We start from the raw sequence: 21,219 nt of genomic DNA on the forward strand, positions 1-21,219 counted from the left end.
AACACATCCCAAGCGCTACTCAATCTCCCAATATTTGGTTTATTTAAGGCTTTTCAATGAATTTTTAGCCTTGGGTTAGATAATTTGATTTTCCAGAGATAACATGTGAAGGAGTTACAATAAAAAGATCATCCTGAAATTCTAAGCTTTTCCTTGGCTTTTTATCTTGATTCCATAAATTATGCATTTTGGCCTGAAAAATATTTTGAACATTAATAAAAATGATAAAAGAAAATTATTTCTGTGGTTTTTAGAACTACTTGTTCTACCTACGTAGAATTTACACAAATAGGAAGATTTAAGAATTACATAGAAATGAAGGCAAAATGCCACAATTCACTGAATGACAAATAGCATCTGCCTGTTGTTTCCCAGAGTCTTATTGCCTTCTGTCCCTCTAACTAAATTTGAGTGAAAGAGGAAGAAGATCATAAAGTTTTAGGGTTGGAAGAGACTATTTCCACGCTAAGTGCCAAAAAAAAAAAAAAAAAAAAAAAAAACAACAACACTCTTCTATAACATCCCTAAGAAATGGAAATCCACTCTCTGAAGACCATGAGTATTAGGGGAGCCATAGTCCATAGCAACTTTACTCAGTTTATATCACCTGTAATTAATATTTATATAGTCTTTAAACTTTACAGAGTATTGATGAATATTACATCATTTTATCTTATATCAACTCTGGAAGGAAGGTGCTATTATTGCTACCATGTTATAACTGAGGAAATTAAGGCTAACAGTTTAATTGACTTGCCCAGCTTAATACCACTATATATAGGTTCATTTCTTCTTTCTTTGATTTATTTGGAATCTAAGCCTAATGTTTATATAGCTGGGTCAAAGAACATGCAAAGTTTGGTAGTTTTCTAATCGGTTGTAAAATGTTTTTCAGAATGCATGGACCAATTCACAGCTCCATCAAATAATCGTCTCTTCCCCAATCCCTCCAACTTGTGTCATTTTTCTTTTTTACCAGTACCTTGAAGTTACTTTAATTTTTATTTCTCTTAATTATTAGTGATTTAAAGTATTTTGAATGATTTTGGAGGGGGGCAGTTAGATGATGCAGTGCACTGCATAGAGTGCTGTGCCTGGAATCAGGAGGACTCCTGTTCAAATCCTGCCTCAGATATTTACGTATGACTGTGAGCAAGTCACTTAACCCCATTTGCCTAAGCTTCTCAGCTGTAAAATGAGCTGGAGAAGGAAATGGCAAACATTCCAATATTTTTTGCCAAGAAAATCCCAAATAGAGCCATGAAGAGTCAGACATGATGGAAATTACTAAATAACAATGTAAAACAAAAAGATATATTCCAAAAGAATTCCTTCCAGACAGTTGTTCAATTTTCCCAGCAGTTTTTGTCAAATAGTTATTCCTTTCCTGGGAACTGAGATATTTTTATTTATCAAAAACTTTACCACTGTGTTCATTTGCTTTAATATGATACATATATCTAATATATCCTAATGATCAACTTGTATCTCTTTTATAAAACTAATACTATATTTTTATATTATGTCTTTGTAGTATAGTTTGAGTTCAAGTAGCGATAGACCTCCCTTTCCTTTCTACTTTTTTTTTTCATATAATACTCAATATTTTTGAAAATCAACCAAAATAAGTTCTATAAAATGGAAAGCTAAATGTTTTATATACATTTTCCTTGCTGTATTCTGCCATGTATATGGAATGCCCATTTTAAACGGTATTTGTTAATGTTAGAATGATTTTTAAAAATAAAATTAAAATGTCAGAAAAATAAGTAAAATTAGTGGCTTGGACTACAGATGACCTTTGTGGTTCTGTGGTTCCTTCTAGATCTAAATATATAATGCTGTCACTAAATATTCCCCGACATTCCTTCCAGCTCTACATCTGTAACGTCTTTAAATTATTGTTATTGCTAGGAAAGTCACTTCCCCTTTGCTAGCTTCACTTTTCTCCTTTATAAATTGAGGAAATGAGACTGGGTGACCAAAAAGAACCCAATCCAGCTCTAAAGTCTATGTGTATAAGTGCTTCAAATATAAATCCACATGTGGCATCTTTTTTCCTGAGTTTCTCAAAGGAGCACTAAACCATTATCTTGAGGAATTGTCAGTGAACTTGGAGGCAGGTATATTTTTAACCTCCTTTCAGACAGAAAACCTAGGGGACAAATGAAAATATATTATGGAATAAAAAATAAAAAAACTGACCTTGATATTAGGAAGACCTGGATTCAAGTCCAACTACTGATCCATATTGTGTTTTTTTTGTTTTGTTTTGTTTTTTTGTTTTTTGTTTTCCCCTGAGGCTGGGGTTAAGTGACTTGCCCAGGGTCACACAGCTAGTTATGTCTGAAGCCAGATTTGTCAGGCCCAGTGCTCTATCCACTTCATTACCTTCAGTTCCTCATATCTCTATATGCAAATTATCTGTTGCCTTAATATTTTCCTCCTGGTAACTCATTAATTTTTACTTCTTTCTGCTTAGTGTTCCACTCTATAGCTTGATTGAATGGATGATCCCAGTATTCATTATGTAACATATTTTTAACATGTGGCCAATTCAGATGATTAAATGAGAGTAATGTCTTTGGATTTCAGGAATCTCCATCTCCCCCACATCCACAAACACACACATATACATACACTAATTTTTTTCTTTTTAATTCTTTTAGGAATTTTTCAGATTCCTTGTTAACAATGGATGGTATTCTGACTGTGAACATGCTGTACCAGATGTGTTTCCTGAAGCAAGTCTCATTGATTAAAGTAAGTCATTATCATCTTGAAAACCAGTTAAGTAACTGCTTACATGTAGATCTACACAGAATGCTGTATAAAAATATATCAATATAGGGTCTGTTCTCTGGGAGTTTATAGTTTAAGAACAAACATTAATAAAAACAAATACAAGAAGACAATGTTGTATCTATACAGAAGTCTGCCTAATATTGAGTATCCAGGAGTATGGAGGGGAGGAAGGGAGCAGTATCTCAGAATAAAAGATCTTTGAGGCAAACTAATGAACTCAACTAATTAATTATCTTTTCTACAACATCCCCACCACAAATGGTCATCCAGCCTTCATTTAAAAACCTCTAGTGGAGAGGAACTACATCCCTCTCAGGTACTCTTATCCATTTGTTGTTTTAAAAAAAAAAAAAGTTTTCATGAATGTCATTTGTTTTTTTACATTATAACTTTCCCTAGTATCCCTTCCCCTTCCATAGTGCCATCCCATATTTTAAAAGAATGTTTTAAGTGATTAAAAAAGTTAAATTAATTGATCAGTACATCAAAAAGTCTGAAAATATGTTGAGTGTACATTTTTGGACCTCAACAACTACAAATGTTTAGGGTAGATTGAGAGATTCTTCATATATCAATTCTTTCAAGCCACATTTGTTCTTTATAAATTTGCAGCATTTTTTGTTTTTTGTAATTTTGTTTGTTTTTTAAAAATTTTGTAATTCTTCCTATTTACTTATATTGTTTCAAATATTATTTTCTTGGGTCTATTTACTTCCCTCTACTATATCAGCTCATACAGATTTTTTTCACATTTCTCTTGATTCATCATATTTGATATTTCTTAAGGGATAACTGTTCCATTATACTTATGTGCCACAATTTGTTTAGCCATTCCCCAACTGATGAGTATTTACCTTATTCTCAGTTCTTGACTATCATAAAAAAAAAAGTGCTGATATAAATATTTTGGTGTTTGTGGGAATTTTCTTATCATTATTATTTTCTATCTTGGAGGATAAGCTTATTGGAATCTCTGGATCATAGGGCATAGAGATTTTAGAATCTTTAATTTCATAATTCCAAATTGCTTTCCAAAATGGTTTGACTGATTGATAATTCTACTGATAACATACCTATTTTCCTACAACCCTTCCAATATTGGCTATTCCCAACTTTTGTCATCTTTGCTAGTTTTCTGAATCTGAGGAAGAATCTCAAGGTTTGTTTTGATTTGCATTTTTTTTTTTTTACTATTAGTGATTTGGAGTATTCTTCATATGGTTATTCATAGTATGCTATTCTGTGTTTGAGAATTGTTCATATCCTTTGATCATTTATTGGGAAATGTCTTTTGTGTGTATACATACATCTTTATTGTTTACACATATGTATATATACATGCACATACAAATATAGATGTATATATGTGTGTATAAATATATAAATGTATATGTGTATATGTAAGCACATAAATACACATTATATATCTTGATTATCAAATCCTTGTCAGAGAAGTTTAGTACAAAATATTTTTTTAGCCATTTAAGTGCCTCCCTTTATATCCTAAATGCATTATTTTGTTTGTGCAGAAGCTTTTTAGTTTCATGCAATCATAGTTACATTTTTTAACTTCTGTAATTTCCTTTATCACTTGTTTAGTTAAGAATTTTACCCTTGGCTGTTAGAAGTATATGATCTATTTCTCTTCTAATTTTAATAGTATTTTCTTTAATTTTAAAGTCACTTATTCATTTAGAGTGTATCACAGAATATGATGGATAATATTAGTCTAAATCTTATTTCTGCCACAATGTTTTCCACTTTGCTCAGCCCTTTTTATCAAATAGGGAATCCTTTCCTAAGAAATTTATGTTTTTCTGATTTTATAAAACTTTGGGTAAATTTCATTGTTTCTAATTCTCTCTTCTGTAGCCTGTTCCAATTATCTACCTATCTATATTTTAACCAATATCAGTGGTTTTGATGACTTCAAATTTATAACATAATTCAAAGGCTTCCAAACTAACCTCTTTTCATCATTTCTCTTGAAATTCTTGATCTTATATTTTTTCTAAATGAATTGCGCTATTATTTTATTGGGGCATCTAGTTGGCACAATAGTTGTGGTGGTGGGCCTGGAGTCAGCAAGATTCATCTTCCTAAATTCAAATCAGGCTCTAAATCACTTGCTACTGGACAAACCACTTAAATCTGTTTCCTTCAGTTTCTTCTTCTGGGAAATGGCAAACCACTCCAGTATCTTTGCCAAGAAAACTCCAAATGGGTTCACAAGGAATTGGACAGGATTGTAATGACTGAATAACAGAAAAAAGCAGCATTCTGGAAAAATATGACTATTTTGAATCTCTCTCTTTCCCCTTCTGGTAATTTCCTTACAGGTGCAACATCCATGCTACATTTTCCCCCTTTGAGGCAATTGGGGGTTAAGTGACTTGCCCAGCATCACACAGCTAGGAAGTATTACGTGTCTGAGACAAGATTTGAACTCAGGTCCTCCTGACTTCAGGGCTGGTGCTCTATCCACTATGCCATCTAGCTGCTCCATCCATACCACATTTAAATAATGAAATGCCTGGCTCAGCAGTGTAATGGTTAACAAAGTATACTTTGCTTCAAAAGCAATGTAAATACATTTTAAAGAATCAGATAAATTTAGGAAAAGGCACATGCTCTTGGGAATTAAAAAAAAAAGGAACAGAGAAGAAAGAGGAGGGAAATGAGCACATTCAAAGCATTAAGTCTTCCCTTTAAAGCATTTTTTTAAAAAATACAAACCCACCTTTCACAGATCTCATGGTAACAAAGGCTGGCACTGGTGGAGAAATACAGTCCTTAGGACTTGGTTCCAGCAGTGTCTCCCTTGTGGGGCTTTTTACTACTGCACCTTTTTGACAGCCACACATGGCTCCTCTAGTTCCCAACTTTGTGCTGCTGCCACTTCTCTGTTTCTCTTACCACTTCTTCCCCAAATTTGTAGTCCCTGGTGCACTTTCACTAGCCACTTGCTGTAACTTAAGAGGGACTCACCCAGTCATGCTGACCACAAGTCAGGGGAACTCCTCTGAGGGCAAGGAAGGGACTGATGGGAGATTCCTACCTGCCAATAGGCATTCATCTCCAGTGTCTTGTTACATAAAGAAAAACCAATAAGGTAAAAATCTGGGAGCTGAAATCAACCACAAGTTAAACAGAAGTCCACCATAATAAAGCTAGTATTAAGAAACTTTCCCTGAGATTTTTTAAGTACAAGATGGTATCCAAAAACCCAAAATGAATCCTGCTGTAAGATTCCACTTTCATATATTCAACTACTGAAATGTATCTGAATCTCGAGAGATACTTGTAGTGAAATAACAAATTATCCTTCAGATTCCACATTGAAAAAAAGACAAAAAAGAAAGAAAATTGCATTCTATTTAATTAAATATGTAAAAAAAAGTTACAAAGAGAATAGCTAATTATATCCAACGTTTATAGAGTATTTCACCTCCAGAATAAAACATAAAATCTTTAGTTTGACATTCAAAGCCCTTTATAACTAGCCCTTCCAACACACTCTTATTACACTTTAATCAACTTATTTCAATTCAGTGACATTGGTCTCTTTGCTGTTCCTCTCATTTTCTAGGTTCTAAGCCTTTGCACTGGTTATTCCCTGTTCCTCTACATCCTCATCTTTGCTTCTTGGCTTCCTTTAAATCCCAACTAAAATTACATCTACTACAGGAAGCCATCCCTTTTAACTCTAGCATTCTCTCTAGTGATTATTTTTACTTTCTTCTATCTGTAATTTATGTATACATATTTTTGCATGCTCTCTCTCCCATTAGACTGTGAATTCTTTGAGAAAAGGGACTGTCTTTCTCTTTTCTTTGTATTCCCAGCACATTCCTGGTACATAGCGGGTGCTTATTGTTTATTGGTGGGCTCACTAATATATTTTACCTCATTTCATCCTCACAACAATCCTTTGAAACAGTTGCTCTCATTTTACAGAGGACATATTAGAGAAATAGAAAGGGACTTGCCAAGGGTATCAGGGTAAATGTCTGAGGAAGGATTTGAATTTGAGTCTTCCTGATTTCAAGGGAAATACTATCCATTGTAGTGCTTATAGCAAGTAAGTAGCTCTGTTTACTGCAATACTTATAGTAAGCCCTCAGAGGTAAAATTCACATATGTTTTAAGTATGGAAAGAAGCATTTTACCTTCATACTCTTGAAACAAAAATGTATTTAAAATTAGGTGGAGAGCTAGCTGTCTGTCTTACATGATTTAGAAGCTTATAACTAAAGGGCTGGTGTCAATTCTATCAGTAATTTCTGCATATGGTGAAATGTCACTATTCTATATATGAAGGATTCTATACATATATGTGTGTGTATATATATATGTATATATGTATATATACACATACACACACACATATATATATGTATATATATGTATGTATTTCAGAAACTTTATAGGAAGGATTTATTGTTCATTTTTCAGTCATATTTGACTCATTGTGATTCCATTTGGGGTTTTCTTGGAGAGATATGGGAGAGGTTTGTCATTTCCTTCTCCAGCTTATTTTACAGATGAGGATACTGAGGCAAACAGGCTGAAGTGACTTACCTAGGATCACACAGCTAATAAATCAGAGTTGAAGTCCTTTTGACACAAAGAGAAGTCCTTTTGACTCCAGACCTGGTACTCTATCCTCTGTGTCATTTAGCTTTAGTTAAAATAGAATAAGGTGAGAAGTACCTTCTTCCCCCTCCACCTCCAGTAAACAATCAGTGAAAGTTTGTGGAGTTTTTTTTGTTTGTTTTTGTTTTTTAGTAAATAAAATACATTGGATTCATGTATGATTGTCTCCTAAGTCCAGGGAGGACTTAGTGCCTTGAGATTATATCAAGGGGACAGAAGGAAGTAAATGTTTTGGCAGAGAAGCAGAACTTAACTCTTTGTGGTCCTACTTGTGCTTTCCTTTACATATTTTCATTTTAATTGGTTCTATTTTTACTTTTACCATGGAAAAAGTAATGTCAGTGGTTAAAGTTAACATTTTTTCTATAAAACAGGATTCTCAGAGATTATTAGTATACTAAGTTCTGATATAAAAAGACTTATTAGACAAATATTCATTTAGTTCTGATAAGGAATAACTACATAATTGAACACAATTGTAGCTATGCTTTAGGTTATACTGACATCTGGTGGTAGTCTACATTGTGAGAATGTTTTGTATTTGTCATTGTGATTTTTTTTGTTTTGGGGGTTTTTTTTTGTTTTGTTTTTTTAAAGGAATTATCCTCTCAGGGTATTTCATCTTCTCTTGTAGCAGTAAACTTGAGACTGCAAAGGTTAAAGATTCTTTCTTTTCTTCCTTGTCTTCCTCCTCCTCTTCCTTTCTGCTGGGCTCCCCCTCCCCTAGGTCTAATTCTGCTTCTTTTATTACCATGCATTTAGGGAAAGAAAAAGCAAGTTAGCCTCTCATATGGCTCAAGTTTTTTGTATCACAATCAAATCCTTTTCTTAACTAAAGACCTAATGTATAAGAAGAGTAGTTCATTCTCCACATATAGTACTGTAAAGCATTCCAGAGGCTATGTCTAATCCAGTTCCCTCATTTTACAGGTAAGGAAACAGATGCTCAGAGAATATTGTGCCTAGTATCACACAGGCACTAAGCTATAGATGGGAGGGGAAATGGAATTAAAATCCTTTATCTCCAAATAGACCAGATTTTTCTCCCATTATTTCAAATATTAAGTGTTAATTAAGGAATAATTTTAAAGTTAGCTTAGGTACTTGTATTCTAATGATTAAAGTACTCCCAAAGTATTCCTATAGGTTTGCATTAGATTTAGGAAGCAGAAAACCAGATTGTTGAAATGACTCCTAAAATTTATACATATTTAAATTTTAAATGTTACATACACACACACACACGTGACATGTATTTCAAAAATATCTTGATATTTATGGTAAACATTTATCACAGAAACTTGAAAGACCTCATTTCTTGAGCTTATGAATGATGAGAAGCATTCTCCCATGCTGATGAGTCCTCTAATGAATTTTCACTTATGACTAATATGCCAGCAGACATTCACTTCTTTCATATTCTAGTCATCTTATCATATTGTACAAGTAAGGCTCACATTTATAATTATAGTCTAAATTTTGTCAACCTATAACCAATAGCCCTATTTACAAGACGTGGAGTTTGAAAAGTGAAGACATTGTCAAAATGTTTCTAGCAAAGATAGTTTTCCCATTGATTTTCATTGAAAAACCAGTTATGTATTTTTACAACAATCTTCTGGGCTCAAGAATATAGAAAACTTATAAAATGTCTATTTAAAAATAAATAATTTGGGAGCAGAGCCAAGATGGCAGAAAAGAGATCCTTCTTTATCTGAGCTCTTCCTGATTTCTCTCAGATCAACACCAAATCAAGTCTCTGAACTAGTTTTGGAATGACAAAACCCACAAACATTTAAAGTATAACACATTTCCAGCAGAAGATATTTTGGAAGAACTTCAGAAAGGTCTGTTTCAATGGGGAAGGGGAAGGAGAGGGGAAGGAACTGTTGAATACAGGCACAGCACAGGGACCCAGGATGTGTGTCATCCACACTCTCGGGAATCTATTAGGAGGCTCTTAGCCAAAATATAGCAATGTTGGCAACTCAGTGGATCAGCAGATTAGCTGTGAGACATCCAACATAAATACAAAAGGCAAATAGTGAGCCTTATCCCCTGTAATAATTCAGCCAGCACAAAGTCAGCAGCACCAGCCAAAGGCAGTTAATGGCACTTTTAGAGGATGTTTGGGAGTCTCTCCTTACCCTAAGAGCAGACCTCAGCCTTTTAAAAAATGAGCAAAAAAAGCAAAAAGTACTCTAACCATATATAGTTTTTATGGAGAAAGGGAAGAACAGATCCCAAATCCTGAGGATACTAAAAGCAAATCATCTGCAGAGCCCCAAAGGGTGATACAAGTTGGTTCCCATTTTACAAGGCACTCTTAGAAGAATTCAAAAAGAATCTTAAAAGAGAGAAGAAAAATGGGGAAAGAAAATTAGAACATTGCAAGAGAGTTTAGAAAAGAAACAGAAATTATCTGAAGAAATCTCCTTTCAAAATAGATTTAATGAAATGGAAAAAGAAAACAACTTCTTGAAAAACAGAATTTGTGAAATGGAAAAAATCCATTGAACAAAACAGCTCATTTAAAAATAAATAATTTTGTGGTAAAACAATAATAATAATAATACACAATTTAAAATACTCTAGCAAAGTGCATACAATTTGTTTTGTTAGGGCATAGAATGTTAAGACCCTGAAAAGTACCTCTGTTCCTATCCAGGCTTTCCACAACAAAGCTAGAAATGTCTCTCTTTCTGATGAGTGATACTTTTTCCTCAAAATGTGCAGCAGCTTTTCATTTTTCGAAACTAACAAATTGCTCTGGATTGAAGAGAGAAAGCGATGTTGAATAAGCATTTCAAAATGGAGTAAATAACTTTATGGAGAATTCTCACAGGACAAGAATTCACAATGTGATCAGAAAAAGCAATGCTTTCTTAAGAACTTTTAAGAAACTTAAGAATTTTAGAATCTGAAAACGAAGGACAACAACACAGTAAATAGACTTTGAAGTTCTGGGTCTCAAAAAATGCTGCTAGGAGAAAAACAATGAACAAAAGACTGTGTATGGGGGAGAAAGTTCAGAAGACATTGGCATTCCACACTTTCCCCTTAAGCTGTCTTCCTATTGGGTTATTACACAAATGGAATACACCCAAAAAAAGCTCATCCTTAGGATGCCTATTACCTCTGCACTTTTCTGTGTGGAAAAGCCTGTCCTGGGATCTATTCTTATCACCTTAATTCTGCCCAAAGGCAACAGCATTGCAGTGAGTATTATTATATTCAGTGGACTCTAATTACAATTACAATCTACTCTTCCTTTCCTTCAAATAACTTAGCTAAATTCTACCCTCCATATCAGAATAGTGTTGCAATTGCTTTTGAGTTTACCTGAGCCTGAAGGCACCAGTTTCTCTTTTCTACCTTGCTAACTGCTCTTGAAGTAGGGAGAGAAGAGTTGGTTCTCTGATACACATTTTAAATGAATTAATGATTAAGCATACTTCTATACTAAGAAGCTTTTAAAAAACCATTAAATTTTAAAATTGGAAGGTACCACAAAGATGGCATACTAAAATTTCTCCCGGAGACTTTGGTTCATGTATTCAGAATTCATTCCTTGCTTTATACAACATTTTATCATAAATTGATTGTTTATAATGAGAGAAACCTGAACTTGAGAAAAATTAGCATTTTAGCACCGGATGGCTTTGAAGAGATCAAACTATAATATCACTTTTTAGATGAAGTGAGGCCCACAAAAGTTCAGCAATGTTCGTGAGTTTATACAGTTCATTATTTAGTGATAGGCCTAAATATAAGACTCAGATTTTCTTATTCCCAGGCTATAGCTGCCTCCTTCATTTCATCTCAGTTTTTAAAGTTGAGAAATAAAGGGGCCTGACTAAAATGAACAAAATTAAACTGTGGGACCTTTTTAGGAGGGTCCTTATTCTTCTAGTAACTCTTTTCTAAGCACATGGAAGATTTCAAATGCAAAGATAATTTTTTTTTTCATTTTTCATTTTTGATTTTTGATTTTCTTATTTCTAACCATTCCCTCACAGTATATTTCAATTTAGTTTGGTACTGGGATATCTCAATACCTTCACTGAATTTTGTGTTGGGGGGGTAGTTATTTTGTATCTTGCTATTTTGTTATAACTATTAAGTATATCATTTTAGTTAGCTTGCTGATTCCTTGGGGTTTTCCAAATCAGTAATCTTATCTGCTGATAGGGCAACCTTGTCTCTTCTTTTACCAACTTATTTATTCATTCTTTTTTTGTTCCTGATATCATCATCATTTGCTAGAATTATGTCAAACCACTTTAGTAAGAAAGCCTTTGTTTGTTTCCATGTTGTAGATTTTGATAGTTTTGATTTTAGAGATATAAACTTAATCATATTAACAAATTTGGCCTTTTCTGCATTTGCTGTTTGGGGTACTGGGTTTTGGGTTTGGGTTTTTTTTTTCCCAAGTGTAACTGAATGTTTTTTTTTGCATGTATATTACTGATATGATATGCTTGATAGCATTTTTCTTTTAATATGATTAATTTTATTATTTTTCCTTTTATTGAACTATATACATATAGTATAAATCCAACTTTGTTGTTGAGTCATTTCAGTCATGCCCAACTCAATAGAGTAGTTTGCCATTTCCATCTTCAGCTAATTTTATAGATGATTAACTGAGACAAACAGGGTTAAGTCACTAGTTCAGGTCACACAGCTAAGGTCAGATTTGAAGTTGGGTCCTATTGATTCCATGCTTGGCAGTCTATCTACTATACCACATATGAATATGAATCCAATTTATCTCCTCGAATAGTATTTTGGATATGTTCTTATAATCTTTTTGCTAGGGTTTTATTTAAAATTGTGCATTGATATTCATTTTTATTTTATCCTTTCCTGGTTTTAGAATTGGGATATTTGTTGATTAAAGAGTTTGATAGAGGGTTTTCTTGGCAAAGATACTAGAGTGGTTTGCTATTTGATTTGAGCCCAAATAGGGTCAGACATAACTGAAACAGCAGAACAAGGATAGAAAAAAAAGAGGCTTTTCAACACTGATGAATATGAATCTCAGACATAGCTACTGGATTAAAGGAAAAAGAGATACATTTCCTACCACTACCTTTATCTCATCTTGAGAACTAAGAAAAATAAAGGCGAAAGAAATAGTCACTTTAGGAGTATTTGACCAATAATAGCTTGTGTTTCCTAACTTAAAACAGATTTAGATTTGGAAGCCTAACCTTTTTTTAGAATTTATGATACTGGAAAGAGTAGTGCCCTCTGCATACAATAATAATTTAGGGTAACTTTGGGATATATATATTCTATTCTGCCATTTCTGGAACAAAACTAGTAACTTTCAGCTGCAAGAAAGTCGAGATTCAGAGGGAAAGGAAATATCATAGAAATAAGGGGAATGAACAAATGTAAATTGGTTAACAAGTTTTCAGTACATACCAAAATCTTTAAAAAAAAAAAAAAAAGACTAAAGGGCAAAGCTATACTTTAAAAAAACATAGAACATTAATTCAATCAACAAGTATTCATTAATAACTTAATACATGTAAATATTGTGCAAGGCTCTAAATAAAGACAGAAATAGTTGCTGATCCTCCAGTTTACTTCCTTTTGGAGAGAACTATACATATCCACAGCATCAGGAAGATTTGTCTCCATGCTTTCAAATTTGGCCTCAGATATTTACTAGTGGTGTGACCCTGGGCAAATCACTTAATTCTGTTTGGGGGGAAAAAAAGAGTCAGTCATGATTAAAAAAACAACTGAACAACAAAAATTCCTACACATGTAAGTAATTACAAAATTTCTGCAAAGTACAAAGTAATATAGAAAGAAGTAATAAATAGAGGGATCAATAAATGCCTCAAATAGGAAGTGGCATTTGAGGGGAACCTGAAGGGAATTAGAGATTATAAGGGGTATGGAGTTTTGTGTTTTAAAAAAAGAAAAAAAAAAACTTAGAGGATCATATTTTTAAATGTACTTATGGTGATTTTGTGCTAGTTTTTTAGATACTTGGATAATATCAAATTTCTAGGAAAGGCAAGGGGGAAAAATAAGAGTTCCATGATAAAATAATAAAATTTTAGACTTATGTTTGGGTGGTTAAAATCACAGCTTTTATGTAATGAAAATTTCTTTGATGACTGAATTTAGTAAGGGTGTGGGCCCTTCCAGTTAAAATATTTTTTAAGTCTCTGAAAGTAATTATTCTCTAGCCAGACCCAACTATTAGTCTCATTTCCTTTCTTTCTTGTCCATTTTTACATTGTTTACAAAGACTTCTCCTCTGAACTTAATATGCACCCTGACTGCCTTTTCCTCATTTGGAATTCATCCACACACTAGGGCTGCCTCACTGAAGTTTATTTAGCACTACCAAAAGCCATGTTTCTTATAGGAGAAAAATTTGCCTCATCTGTCTCTTCTTTGTGAATCCTATAGAAAAAAACACATGTTTAAAAAAAATAAATTTCTAGCAACTGAAAAATCTCTTTTAGTTTGAAAATAAAATGGGGTGTCATTGTATCACACATTTAATAAATAATAGAAATAGGTTTTTTCTCCAGTATGAAGGGGCCCAATCCATAAATAAATTTCATTTTTATTTTTCAGTACAGAATATTAAGTAAGAAATGATAAATGGCTCAGGAATGCTTATTATGGATAGTCATATTTCAGTATGAAAATAGTCTTTCCCCATTTAGCTCCAGAATTTCCCACAATTCATCTTTATCAGGAGTCAATTTAGTGAAGAAGAAATAGTACAAGATTTAGACTCAGAGGACCTCTATTTGAATCTTGGCTCTCCTTATTTCTCCTTTGTGATCTTGAGCAAAGCTCTCATTTTCTGTGAGCCTCAGTTTCCTCCTCTGTAAAATGAAATAGATTACAATGCCAGTAGTCAGGTAGATTTCTCTTAGTTCAAATCTAGCATTTATGTGATCTTGGACAAGTCACTTCACTCTGTTTGCCTCAGTTTCCTCATCTATAAAATGAGCTGGAGAAGGAAATGGCAAACCACTCCAGTATCTTTGCCAAGAAAACCCAGAGAGCAGAAAGAGTCAAACATGATTGAAAATGACTGAACAACCAAAACAAAAATGAAGTGATTGGAGTAAGTCACTTCTAAGATCCTTTCCAGATCGATGATCTATGATCAAAATATAATCAATTTGACAAGGGTAGAAGTTTGTACAGTTCTACACATGGGCTAGTGATGCCCATCAAGGACACTTCCTAAGGCTGGAAGGCTTGTGAACATATTTACACCTCAGACAAAATTGAGTCACAGTAATCTGGAATGAATGGATTGGCTCAGGCTGCTGTGCATATATCAATTCCTTAGAATTAACTGTATTAAAAAATGCCAAAACCAAAAACCATTTTGCTAATAGATAAGTCTGTTTTTGTTGTTCAGTTGTGGCTGACATTTTGCAACCCTATTTTTTTTTCTTTAGCAAAGATACTAGAGTGATTCACTGTTTCCCTCTCCAGCTCATTTTACAGATGATCAACTAAGGCAAAGTTAGTGACTTTCATGGAATCACACAGCTAGTAGTCGAGTCTGGTTTTGAACTGATGAAGATGAATTTTTCTGACTCTGAACCTGACATTCAACCATTGCACCACTTGCTCGCTCCATAGATAAGCCTAAAATGCTTTTATAGCCAGTGGAGTGGGGCAATCCATAAGGCTAGGACACCATATATAATAGCTTATTTTTTAATGTATTGATCAATTTTGCTGAATTTTGTTTCTTTTTGTTTTTCTTTCATATAAGAGAAATCTTTATTATAAGGGATGGCCCCCCAAAAGAGGTAGACACAACAATAACATTATTCTTTAAAAAAATTTTTTTTCAGCTTTAGAAATTTATTAGCTGTGTGACCCTCAGCAAGTCACTTAACATTGCTTTCTTCAGTTTTCTTATTTATAAGATGGGGGATAAATTTATTTACCTCATGACTCTTGTGAGGAGCAAATGAAATATCAATTGTAATACAAGGTGCTTGGCACATGGTAGGCATTATGGATACACACATATATATAATATTATTATTGTTATTATTACTGTCATCTGTTATTTCTCTGAATTTCTTCATTCAACATTTCTTATATCACAATCATTTCCCATTACTCATAGAGAGAGGCAGTTAGGCAGAGTGGATAGAGAAAAATAAAATACAATTTAAGAGAAATAAAAGTATGATTTAAAAAATGGTCAAACATTCAAAAGAATGAAAAAATAGAAGAAAATGTAAAATATCTCATGGTAACGACCTAGTTCAGTTTAACTCGGACAAAATCATTTGTGTCTACAAATTGCCAAGAAGATACTGTTCTAATTTGCAAAAAATCTTCAACTGAAATCTCCTATAATAATGAAAAATGTGATTAGAAAATATTCATAATAATATATATTTAATATATAATAATAATATAAAATATTCATAATAATAGGACAGCTCCAGAGTTTTGGTGTGAAGATTCCCTTTTACCCTATTTTCTTATTTTTCTTCTTAAGGTAATTATTTTCATTTCATTCATGTAACAGTGTCTTTGGCAGTCCATGTTGCACAATGAAAAAAAAGAAATGGCTCCGGAATTAGAGATATATGGTTCAAATCAAATTTCTGCTGATTACTTCCTGTGACATCTTAGTCAAAATTGGGCTTCATACTCCTTATCTTTAAAATGAGGGCATTTGACTAAATGGTCTCCAAGATCCTTTTTAGTTCTTTCTTTTCATTGTACCTATCAAATATAATCATTTGTACATAATCAAAATTATCTTTTTTGTCACCCAATTACTTTTTGCTTGTACGTGTTCCTCTAAATTTTAATTTAATGGAACCTCCTTCCAATGTCTCTGTTTTTCCCCATGAGATCTTTTATATTTTCTTCTATTTTTTTTCATTACAACTCCTCTTTCATTCATTTTATTCCATTATTTCATAGTATTTCCAGATTGCCAATACCTTTAAGCCACATCTGAATGTCCAAAACTCTTCTTTCTGGTATCCCTTTATCTCCCCAGATCTATGCCTAATATTTGTTCTTTTTCCTCCCTTATCTTCTACTTCTCATGACAAAACACTATCTGTCTCTCTCTGTCTTTTTTGCTTTTTTAAAATCATATTTATTTTTCTTGAATAGCATTTTATTTTTTCAAATATATGCAAAGATTATTTTCAACATTCGCCTTTGCAAAACCTTGTGTTCCAAATTTTCCCCAGGATTGTGTTCCAATCCTTTCCCCAAGATGGCAAATAATCCAGTATAGGTTAAACATTTTCAGCTCTTATAAACATATTTCCATATTCGTCATGCTGTGCAAGAAAAATCAGATCAGAAGGGTAAAGACACAAGAAAGAAAATAAAACAAGCAAACAAACATCAGCAACAAAAAAATGTAAAAATATTATGTTTGGATCTACATTTAGTCTCCATAGTTCTACCTCTGGATGCAGATTGCTTTTTCCAACACAAGACTCCTGGAATTACCTTGAATCACCTCATTGTTGAAAAGTGCCAAGTCTGTCACTGTCGATCATTACGTAAACCTTATTGTTGCTATTGTATACAATGCTCTCTTGGTTGTACTCATTTCTCTTAGCATTAGTTTACGTAAATATTTCCAGGTTTTTTTTCAAAATGAGCCTGCTCATTATTTCTTATAGAATAATAATATTCCATTACATTAATATACCAAAACTTATTTAGTTATTTTGCAATTCATGGGCTGTTTGATTCTTGATATATCACAGACTCATGAGCTTCCACTTGCCCATTTCTAATTTTAAGGTATTGTTTTCTTCAATGAGCTTTTGTCCTTTTTTTCCTATGATATGGCTAATTTTACTTTGTAAGCAGGTTTCTTTTTATAAGTTGTTGATTTTTATTTTCATAATTCTCTTCACCACTCTTTTCTTTTCCCGGTTTTTCTTCTCCTTTTCTTATATGATTTTTTTATAATTATATTTTTTAATTGATTTTATAATTATAACATTTTTTGACAGTACATATGCATAGGTAATTTTTTACAACATTATCCCTTGTACTCCCTTCTGTTCCAAATTTTTCCCCTCCTTCCCTCCACCCCTCCCCTAGATGGCAGGCATTCCCATACATATTAAATATGTTATAGTATATCCTAGGTATATATATGTGCAGAACCGAATGTTGTTGTTGTTGTTATTGTTGCAAAAGAAGAATTGGATTCAAAAGGTAAAAATGACCTGGGGAGAAAAACAAAAAAGTGCTAACAGTTTACACTCATTTCCCAGTGTTTCTTCTCTGGGTGTAGGTGATTCTGTCCATCATTGATCAATTGGAATTGGATTAGCTCTTCTCTGTGTTGAAGATATCCACTTCCATCAGAATACATCCTCATATAGTATTGTTGTTGAAGTGTATAATGATCTCCTAGTTCTGCTCATTTCACTCAGCATCAGTTGATGTAAGTCTCTCCAAGCCTCTCTGTATTCATCCTGTTGGTCATTTCTTACAGAATAATAATATTCCATAACATTCATGCACCATGATTTACCCAACCATTCTCCAATTGATGGGCATCCATCCATTTTCCAGTTTCTAGCCACTACAAAAAGGGCTGCCACAAACATTTTGGTACATACAGGTCCCTTTCCCTTCTTTAGTATTCCCTTGGGATATAAGCCCAGTAGTAGCACTGCTGGATCAAAGGGTATGCACAGTTTGATATATTTTTGGGCATAATTCCAGATTGCTCTCCAGAATGGTTGGATTCTTTCACAACACCAACAATGCATCAGTATCCCAGTTTTCCCACATCCCCTCCAACATTAATCTTTATTTGTTCCTGTAATCTTAGCCAATCTGACAGGTATGGAGTGGTATCCCAAAGTTGTCTTAATTTGCATTTCTCTGATCAATAGTGATTTGGAACACTCTTTCATATGAGTGGAAATAGTTTCAATTTCATCATCTGAAAATTGTCTGTTCATATCCTTTGACCATTTATCAATTGGAGAATGGCTTGATTTCTTATAAATTAAAGTCAATTCTCTGTATATTTTGGAGATGAGGCCTTTATCAGAACCTTTAACTATAAAATGTTTTCCCAATTTGTTACTTCCTTTTTAATCTTGTTTGCATTAGTTTTGTTTGTACAAAAGTATCTTAATTTTATGTATTTTCTATTTTGTGATCAAAAATGATCTCTAGTTCTCCTTTGGTCACAAATTCCTTCCTCCTCCACAAGTCTGAGAGGTACACTGTCCTATGTTCCTCTAATTTATTTATTATCTTGTTCTTTATGCCTAAATCAGGTATTCATTTTGATCTTATCTTAGTATGTGGTTAAATGTGGGTCCATGCCTAGTTTCTGCCATACTAATTTCCACTTTTCCCAGCAGTTTTTGTCAAATAATGAATTCTTATCCCAAATACTAGATTGCTATTTTTATTCACTATCTTGTCCTGTGAATCTAACCTATTCTACTGATCAACTAGTCTATTTCTTAGCCAATACCAAATGGTTTTGGTGACTGCTGCTTTATAATATAGTTCTAGATCAGGTACAGCTAGACCACCTTCATTTGATTTTTTTTTTCATTACTTCCCTTGAAATTCTAGACCTTTTGTTCTTCCATATGAATTTTGTTGTTATTTTTTCTAGGTCATTAAAATAGTTTCTTGGGAGTCTGATTGGTATAACACTAAATAAATAGATTAGTTTAGGGAGTATTGTCATCTTGATTATATTCACTCGGCCTATCCAAGAGCACTCAATGTCTTTCCAATTATTTAAATCTGACTTTATTTTTGTGGCAAGTGTTTTGTAATTATGCTCATATAACACCTGACTTTCCTTTGGTAGATATATTCCCAAATATTTTATACTATCGACCATTATTTTGAATGGAATTTCTCTTTGGATTGTGTTGGTAATGTATAAAAATGCTAAGGACTTAGGTGGATTTATTTTGTATCCTGCAACTTTGCTACAGTTCTGAATTATTTCTAATAGCTTTTTAGCAGAGTCTACCATCATGTCATCTGCAAAGAGTGATAGTTTGATTTCCTCATTATCTATTCTAATTCCTTGAATCTCTTTCTCAGCTCTTATTGCCAAGTCTACCATTACAATATTGAATAGTAATGGTGATAGTGGGCAACCTTGTTTCACTCCTGATCTTACTGGGAAAGGTAACAGTTTATCGCCATTACATATGATGTTTATTGACAGTTTTAAACATATGCTCATTATTTTAAGGAATAGTCCATTTAGTCCTATACTCTCAAGTGTTTTTAGTAGGAATGGATATTGGATTTTATGAAATGCTTTTTCTGAATTTATTGAGATGATCATATGTTTTTTGTTAATTTGGTTATTGATATGGTAGATTATGCTAATAGGTTTCCTAATATTGATTTTCTATAGTCTTTTTGCTAATATTTTATTTAAGATTTTAGCAATATTCATTAGGGAGATTGGTCTATAATTTTCTTTCTCTGTTTTCAGCCTACCTGGTTTAGGTATCAATACCATGTCTAGGTCATAAAAGGAATTTGGTAGGACTCCTTCAATCCCTATTTTTTCAAATAGTTTATATAGCATTGGAGTTAATTGTTCTTTAAATGTTTGGTAGAATTCACATGTAAATCCATCTGGTCCTGGGGATTTTTTTCTTGGGGAGTTGGTTAATAGCTTGTTCTATTTCATTTTCTGAAATGGGACTATTTAGACTATTTACTTCTTCCTCTGTTAATCTGGGCAAGCTATATTTTTGAAGGTATTCTTCCATTTCATTTAAGTTATCGAATTTATTGGCATAAAGTTGAGCAAAGTAGCTCCTAACTATTGTTCTAATTTCCTCTTTATTAGTGGTGAGTTCTCCCTTTTCATTTTTAAGACTATCAATTTGTTTTTCCTCTTTCCTTTTTTTAATCAAATTTACTAAAGGTTTGTCTATTTTGTTGGTTTTTTCATAGAACCAACTCGTAGTTTTATTAATTAATTCAATAGTGGTTTTTTTTTTGTTTTTGTTTTACTTTCAATTCTCTTAATCTCACCTTTTATTTTTAGAATTTCAAGATTCGTGTTTAATTTGTTCCTTTTCTAGCATTTTTAGTTGTAAGCACAATGCATTGACATTCTCTTTCTCTATTTTATGCAAGTAGGCCTCTAGAGATATAAAACTTCCCCTTATTATTGCTTTGGCTGTATCCCACACATTTTGGTATGATGTCTCATTATTGTCATTTTTTTGGGTGAAGTTATTAATTATGTCTCTGATTTGCTATTTCACCCAGTCATTCTTTAGTATGAGATTATTTAGTTTCCAATCATTTTTTTTGTTCTATTTTCCCCTGGCTTTTTATTGAATGCAATTTTATTTGCATTGTGGTCTGATTTTGAGGTTTTTATGTCAATTTTTGTATAGGTTCCATGAACTGCTGAGAAGAAAGTGTACTCCTTTCTGTCTCCATTTAGCTTTCTCCAAAGATCTATCATATCAAACTTTTCTAGTATTCTATTTATCTCTTTGACTTCTTTCTTATTTATTTTGTGGTTTGATTTATCTAATGCTGAGAATGCAAGGTTGATATCTCCCACTATTACAGTTTTGCTGTCTATTTCTTTTTGCAGCTCTCTTAATTTCTCTTTTAAGAATTTAGATGCTGCACCACTTGGTGTATATAGGTGTAATATTGATACTGCATCATTATCTATGCTACCCTTTAGCAGGATATAATACCCTTCCTTATCTCTTTTAA

The 21,219-nt window shown here is 32.9% G+C and overlaps 1 protein-coding gene across 2 annotated transcripts in view; it reads left to right on the forward strand.

The window, feature by feature from the left end:
* Positions 1–21,219, forward strand: part of LOC141566241 (uncharacterized) — an 89,348-nt gene that overhangs the window by 47,278 nt on the left and 20,851 nt on the right. For both annotated transcript variants that reach the window (XM_074310556.1, XM_074310557.1), the window contains exon 3: positions 2,670–2,763. In XM_074310556.1, the coding sequence (XP_074166657.1) occupies positions 2,670–2,763 (94 nt within the window). The remainder of the gene's footprint in view (positions 1–2,669; positions 2,764–21,219) is intronic.

The sequence above is a fragment of the Sminthopsis crassicaudata genome, chromosome 4 (assembly GCF_048593235.1).
Source record: "Sminthopsis crassicaudata isolate SCR6 chromosome 4, ASM4859323v1, whole genome shotgun sequence".
Classification (NCBI taxonomy): Eukaryota; Metazoa; Chordata; class Mammalia; order Dasyuromorphia; family Dasyuridae; genus Sminthopsis; species Sminthopsis crassicaudata.